The sequence below is a fragment of the Merops nubicus genome, unplaced genomic scaffold (assembly GCF_000691845.1).
Source record: "Merops nubicus isolate BGI_N331 unplaced genomic scaffold, ASM69184v1 scaffold12007, whole genome shotgun sequence".
In the NCBI taxonomy this organism is placed as follows: domain Eukaryota; kingdom Metazoa; phylum Chordata; class Aves; order Coraciiformes; family Meropidae; genus Merops; species Merops nubicus.
The window spans coordinates 14954-21832 of record NW_008619619.1 but is presented as its reverse complement, the minus strand read 5'-3'; the positions used below and the strand labels follow the sequence as shown (position 1 = coordinate 21832).

The 6879-nt window shown below is 41.1% G+C and overlaps 1 protein-coding gene across 1 annotated transcript; it reads left to right on the top strand.

Moving 5' to 3' along the window:
• The first annotated feature begins 2 nt into the window (after positions 1–2).
• On the top strand, positions 3–6656 carry HRSP12 (heat-responsive protein 12). Its single transcript, XM_008943860.1, has 6 exons — positions 3–67; positions 3314–3419; positions 4056–4110; positions 4975–5043; positions 6104–6159; positions 6594–6656. Exons 1-6 carry the CDS (start codon positions 3–5, stop codon positions 6654–6656), a joined length of 414 nt encoding a protein of 137 aa, XP_008942108.1.
• The last annotated feature ends 223 nt before the right edge of the window (positions 6657–6879 follow it).

Here is a 6879-nt window from a genome sequence, read left to right as displayed (position 1 = left end):
CTATGGCCACACTCGTGAAAAAAATCATTTGCACCGCCAAGGCCCCCGCGGCACTGGGTCCCTACAGGTGCGTCCTGGCGGGGGGGACGTCTCTGGAGGAAGCAGCAGCGAGCGGGAGCCGGGTTTGCCGGTGGGGTTTCGAGCGGGTCCCTGGAAGGGGGTGTCTGTCAGGCAGCCCTGAGGGCGAGGTCGAGGTCCCCTCGAGCAGGGTGTGTCCTGGTCGTTTTAGGGCAGGTTAAGGAATAAGTTTGGGGAAATAATTCTGAGATTAGTGATAAGTAGTCAGTGAAGAAAGTTCGCTGCTTGGGAGCTGGGAATCTGGCCTTACTGTGAATGTCACTGCCAGCAAGTTAGAAGTGCTTTTCAACCTAAAAACTACCTGTTGTAAAAATATAGGAGATGTTGCTCAACGTTTTCTTGAGTAAGCTGGTAGTTGCAACGGTTCTGAATGTAATTAGAAGGAAAAAAAAAATCCCAGTTTTGATTGGAGAAAGGTTTCTCTCCACTATTTGGATGTGAAAAAAAAAATTCAATAACTATAGTAGACTGAGTAGAGTACTGAGACACAAGGGCATTGTGTAAGAATTTTTAATTATGCATTCAGGCTTTGTTTTCCAAATATAAACAGACTCCCTTGGTTTACACTTTTCCCCTTGTAGCATTTTAGTGCCTTCCAGGTGCTTATTTATTTCCATTACTTTGAAATCAAGCTTTCTGAGCTTCAAACTGTGTATTCTTTATAGGAATTAGGAAGACAAAGAAATGCAAAGTGTAGAAGCAGAAAGACATGAGGTTGAGCTTCTGTGAACAACAAACTGTGGGTGGGTTGCAGCCGGGGGCCTGGCATCCCTTATGGTTAGGAGAACATCTAAGAGATGGGAAGGCACCAGTTCTTTGCCTCCACACATGCAGCACTGGCCTAGCCTTCATCATAGCTCTCCACTTCTGTTGTGGATCAGCTGCTGACAGTTGGACTTGATCTTAGAGGTCTTTTCCAACCTTAATGATTCTGTGATTCTATAACTGCCCTCCAACATTTTGTGCTTACTGATAACTCTTGATGAAATTCGGCTTCTTGTGCAGTCTGTTAATCATACAATGGGTCTAACACCAGTAAGTTTATCACTAACTTATTAGTTTATCAGGTTTCAGTAAACTTGTCAAAGTCCAATGAGCAGATGTTGCACAAGAAATAACTGTTATACCTCTGCAGTGGGGCCCGAGCATGGAAATAGAGGAATGAGGGCTTAATATGGAATGGAGAATTGGAATGCATGGGCTGCATTCCTGGTTCTGATACAGCTCCTCTGCATATTTTTTGGTGACCTATTTTTACTGTATTTTTGTATTTCCTTTACTGCATCCACTTTCCAGTACCTTGAGATAGGTACGTAGATAGCTACATAAAAAGGCACATAGATGGGAGTGTGCATGTGTGTGTATATCTCATTAAAACTATTAAACTTTTTGAAAGACATGGCAGAGATCCTGTTCTTTTATTAATCAACGACCATTTGCACAAAGAAGATTTGCTTAACTTTGCAGTCCCTGCCTGGAAAGAGCACGCTTCTCAACACCATCTCTCTGATGGATGATGTTCTTCTAGTGTCGTAATGTCCATCCAGTTACGTACCTAGGTAGACTGAAAACTGAATGACTTTAGGCACACACTCAGACCTCTGCTGAATCAGAGATTAATGAGTAGCTACAATTGACCCTAGTTACAGGATACATCTGCAGTTAAAGTGTGGTTGGGTTTGTGTAGTTGAAGTTTCTCTGAGCTTCACTCACATGTTTGGCCGCAGTAGAAGTACGCCTTTTAGTTGGTAAAAGTGGTTAATGGTCTCGGTGAGCAGAAGATTCTACCAGCCAGCAAACCAAGAGAAGGAAGTTGAGAAGCAGAGAAGGGAACCCAGTAAGACTGCTGCAGATGCTTGTTCAGCTTGTTTTCTTCCCTAATTGTTCATGATTTAGGACTGTCCAAAGGCCATTGTTGGTATAAATGTTTTGTTGTGTCACTCTCTTCATAATAAGCAGAACAAGACAATCTCCTGTTTTAGAGAGCTCATACTTTTTTGTTGCATGGTTCTCTATGCTTCAAAAAGAAACAGAAGCTTATGATCTGAGGGCCTGAGCCTCAAACAAACCAGGACATGGTAGGAAAGAAAATAAAATTAAAGAAGCACAGGTGTTTGGTTCATACACATTTTCTATCTCAGTTAAGGTATGTAATGAAAGTGTTCTCTGAAAGATTCCCTTTCTTTTTGCATGGATATTAAAGGAAAGCTAACCTCCTAACTTAGATACTTGAAGGAGGTTCCTAGCTCTAGTTTGTGTAACTGGAGAGGCTTGTTGAACTGTCAAAACAATGCATTTTCTTGTAGAAATAAGAAAAATAGTGTTGACATACCACAGATGGTTTCAAAAGAATCTTTCTGTAATTTCTTTGCAAAATATTTTTGATTACCATCCGAAGAGAAGTAACTTGTTTTTTTTGAATAATATTTGCTAGGTAGTTTGGACCTTTGCTTTACTCTCTTTCTGGTAGTTAGAGACATCAATAACTGCCAACTCTACACCTGACATTTATATAAAAATGTTTTGCAAATAGCTTGAATTCTGCATTCTTCTGAAGTGACCCAGCCAACAGGTCAGTTGGGTTGTTTGGTGAGAGGAGAGCGATTGTTCTGGGAGTGGAGTGGTCGAGGCATTGTGCCGACTCGCCAAATTCATGACTCTGAAGCAATACTGCGAAATAACTAGTGTGCAGGGCTGCACCTCACAGCTCTCATTCATTATCATGGTGCTTATTTGAGAAGGAAAATGCTACATTATCTAATCAGCCCACTTTTTATCTTCCTCCCTTTCTTGCCTTCATCACTCTGCAGCTGAGATGAAGATGAGAGGTATCGTCTCATCCTAATGCTCAAACTAGGATGGAATGTTTGTCTGGGCAGATGCAGAAAATGTGTTTATTCAGCCTGCCTCCTCTCTGTGCTATTTGAAGAGTGGAAGCTGTGTTGCTGAGTTTAGTGTTGTGTTGCTGTACGCATACCTTATGCCTTTGCAAGAAACAGAGTTTATTTCCTCAAAACAGAGCTATGTGCTTCCATGGGTAGTCTAGTCCCAGCTCTCACAAAAGCATAAGCATGTTGAATGTATGACTGTATGTACAGACTTGTGTGTCCATAACCTCAGGCCTCAATTTTTCTGAGGTATTATAAACTACTGAAGAAAATGTGAAACATGCTTTCAGGTAGTTAAATGTTTTGATGGGAAGATGTTACACTTAAAACATCACTTGTGTTTTCAGCCAAGCAGTGCTGGTAGACCGGACGATGTACATCGCAGGGCAGATAGGTATAGAGCCTTCCACTGGGCAGCTTGTCTCTGGAGGAGCAAAGGAAGAAGCTAAGCAGGTAAGATGTCATCTAGCAATAAACTTGTAATGCAGTTGGCATGTGCTTAGTTAAACATGGACTTTGAGAAATTGGAGAGACCTAGAGAGCACACTTCACATCCTCCAAGATGAAAAAATCATAGAATCATAGAATGTCTGGGCTGGAAGGGACATCCAAAGGTCACCTAGTCCAACCCCCCTGCCATAAGCAGGGCGAAAAAAGGGAGGAGGAAGTAATTCCATCCTAACCCTGTCATCTTCCACCCAGACAACTTGGAGTTTGGGGGAGGAATTTGTATTTCATGTAGGAAGCTGGAAAGAATCAATGTTTGTAACGAAGGTTCAGACCCAGGTAGAGACCCTGGCTTGAGTAAGGGAAAGATTTGTTCCCCCAGCAACAAAGGGGTGATATGAGGCAATAGGATGAGATGGAGCTGCGCCATGCATTTACATCTAATTAATGGGTAGTTTAATATTTGCAGTTTATTAGAAACTCCCTTTTCTTAATTGTGATTCTGCTCACCCACGGAGGGCTGTTGAAGAGATGCTGGGTGAATTGTATAGCATGGATGCAACCAAGTTACAACTCAGTTACGTACTTACCTAAATACAGCCCAGCTGGCAGTTAAAACACTTTTGTCTCCTTTTTCATTAGGCTTTAAAAAACATGGGAGAAATCCTGAAAGCTGCAGGCTGTGACTATGGCAATGGTAAGTGCTGCTGTGATGGTGGCAAACAAGTGGTTGTTTTTACCTGGATGAAAAAAAAGTTGTGACCTTTAAAAAAAAAGCTTGCTAAACATTCAGTTGTTATCAATAGCTGGAAGAAACAAAATGAATGATGAGTCTGGGTTAAAAAACTAAAAGAAATAAACCAACATGCAAGCCTTTGCAATGGGTATCAATGGAAAACTGCCTTTCAGTTTGCCTAATACCAAAAGTTGCTGCCCATGGTACTAATATTTTAGCCCTGAAGTTCAGGTATAGACAAAGCTGCAGCTGACTGCAGGCCTTTTAAGCATCCTAGGCTTTGCTCCACATAAAAGCAGGCTTGTGTGTATGGTGTTAATACCCTAGGTGCTTTCAATACTTTTTTGGGGGGGAGAACTCTTAATAGTGGAGCCAAATGAGGATTAAGGCTGGCTTGGACGGTCATAGGTCAAAAATGCACAGACTATATTTTCAGGCATTTTATGGACTTCTTTTGCAGCAGGTAATATGTATGATATAATTTATAGCCAACAGTTGGCTTACAACAACTTTTTTTCATTCATCTGCTCATTAGTTCTGTGCATCTTAGAAGAATTTGGCTAAGAATGAAATTTAAAACAGTTATTTTCAGAGCTGGTCAGGAAGGTCTAATTCTTTAATGTTTTATTACATACTAAGTATTCAGATCTTTTAGGTGATTCTCTAGGTGGAAGCTCTAATGGCAGTATCTGTTTTCTAAACATTTCAAAATGTTTAGAATACTTGAGAGAAATTTATGAAATAAAAGCAAGAAACGCAGTGAATATTTTCAACTTTTGTATACAAGTCAGAGGTCTAAAGTAACTGCAGTTATGTAATTTCTAGTTGTGAAGACTACAGTTTTGATGGCAGACATGAAGGACTTCAATGATATTAATGATACTTACAAGCAATGTAAGTAGATCTTTCGTTTCTGTTTTACCTGTATGGTTCATTGAACAAATATTCACAGTAAGCAAAGTGATCTAATGACTCAGATGATGTCACCTTTGAGACTCCATCTGAATATATATTCTATTGAAACAGCCTTTCCCCCTCACCCTGTTCTTTTAATATCCTTCAGTGTTAGGCCTGCTTGGTAACAGAGGAATAGGTCAAGGGTCCATTTTTCCTCTGCCTTCCTTTGATAAGGCTGGCCCACTGCTGACTTTATATAAATCTGGGATCTTTGCTCTTGACTTTTTTGGCAGGGGCCTGTTCCTCCCTCTTGCTCTTTCTGTGAAGAGCCATCTCCCACCCTCTGGTGTTTGTGACTGGATGACCACCATTCTGATTTAATCTTTCTTTTTCAGCCAAGCTGGTGTTAATGCCATGTGGCATCAGAGTGCAAGTTACCACTGGCCACTAGGTCACAACTGTAGATGGCTTCTTAGAATCATAGAATCCTTTAGGCTGGAAGAGACCTTTAAGATCATCAAGTCCAACCATTAAGTCAACACTACTAAGTCCTCTGCTAAAACAGATCAGAATCTGTCAGGGTTGGAAGGGACCCCAAGGGTCACCCAGTTCCAACCCCTCTGCCATGAGCAGGGACACCTCCCACTAGATCAGGCTGCCCAGAGCCTCATCCAGCCTGGCCTTAAAGACCCCCAGGGATGGGGCCTCAACCACGTCCCTGGGCAACCCATTCCAGGGTCTCACCACTCTCATGGGGAAGAACTTCTTCCTCACGTCCAGCCTGAATCTGCCCACTTCCAGCGTTGCCCCATTCCCTCTAGTCCTGTCACTACCTGATACCCTAAAATTCTTGATGAATGGCTTGCTGAGATGTTAGAGCACTCACTGACCAACAAAAACTAACAAGGGGGCAATGATACCTAGCACAGAAGGGTGTTTGTCTTGTAGCCTTGAACCTGAAACTGTTCCCATGGCTACATTTTATACAGATTACTTTGAACTGTGTTTTATCAAGCAAAGTGAAGTGATTTCTGGATGTTACTGTTTTAAATTACAGTTTTCAAGACAAACTTCCCAGCCAGAGCAGCCTATCAGGTTGCTGCTTTGCCCAAAGTAAGTGTCACTTTTCTGCCTATAAAAAAAATTAATTTTCTGTAATTCCTTACTTCTGAAGCATTCTGTCAGCTTTTCTTATTCTGGACTAGCTTCAGTTGCAATTATTTTAATGAAGACTCTTAAGTGTTTAGGTTTTTTTTCCAAGTATACCAGTCTTATTCCCACACATTAGGGATCTGAATCTTAAGAGAGACATTTCTTTATGGTGGAAAACAGCTACAACACTAGAAATAAGGGGTTATGGTACTTAAGTAAGAGTAAAGTGAATTTTCAATATTACTTAACATTGCTACATTAGTGATATAACTGTTAAATAACAAATATAATAAATATACAATAACAAATATATAATTGGATGTGTTCTACATCCAATTGCTTCATAAAATAGATATATTAGATTCCTAATACATTTCTTCATTGTTTTCGGACAGGGTGCCCGAGTTGAGATTGAAGCTATTGCTGTTCAGGGACCCCTCCAAGATGCTTCAGCCTGACTATAAATAGAGACTGAATATCCTACGACAGCAGTGTTAGATTTAGTACTTTTCCCTTACATCCTATTCCTACAGATGGCTGTTAACAATTACATGCAGCTGAAATCAGAAAAGTTACCAGGGAAAGGTGTCTTCTTCTGGATTGTGGCCTTGGAGTCTCTAAAACACGAGCTTGCAGTGAGTCCTCTGCCAGCAAACCCTGAAACCTCCTGCAAAAATCAGC

Coding starts and splice junctions, on each gene's coding strand:
- HRSP12 (XM_008943860.1), top strand. CDS start 3: ATGGCCACACTCGTGAAAAAAATCATTTGCACCGCCAAGGCCCCCGCG. Junction 4,111..4,974: donor AGGCTGTGACTATGGCAATG/GTAAGTGCTGCT, acceptor TGTAATTTCTAG/TTGTGAAGACTACAGTTTTG. Junction 5,044..6,103: donor TAATGATACTTACAAGCAAT/GTAAGTAGATCT, acceptor TTTAAATTACAG/TTTTCAAGACAAACTTCCCA.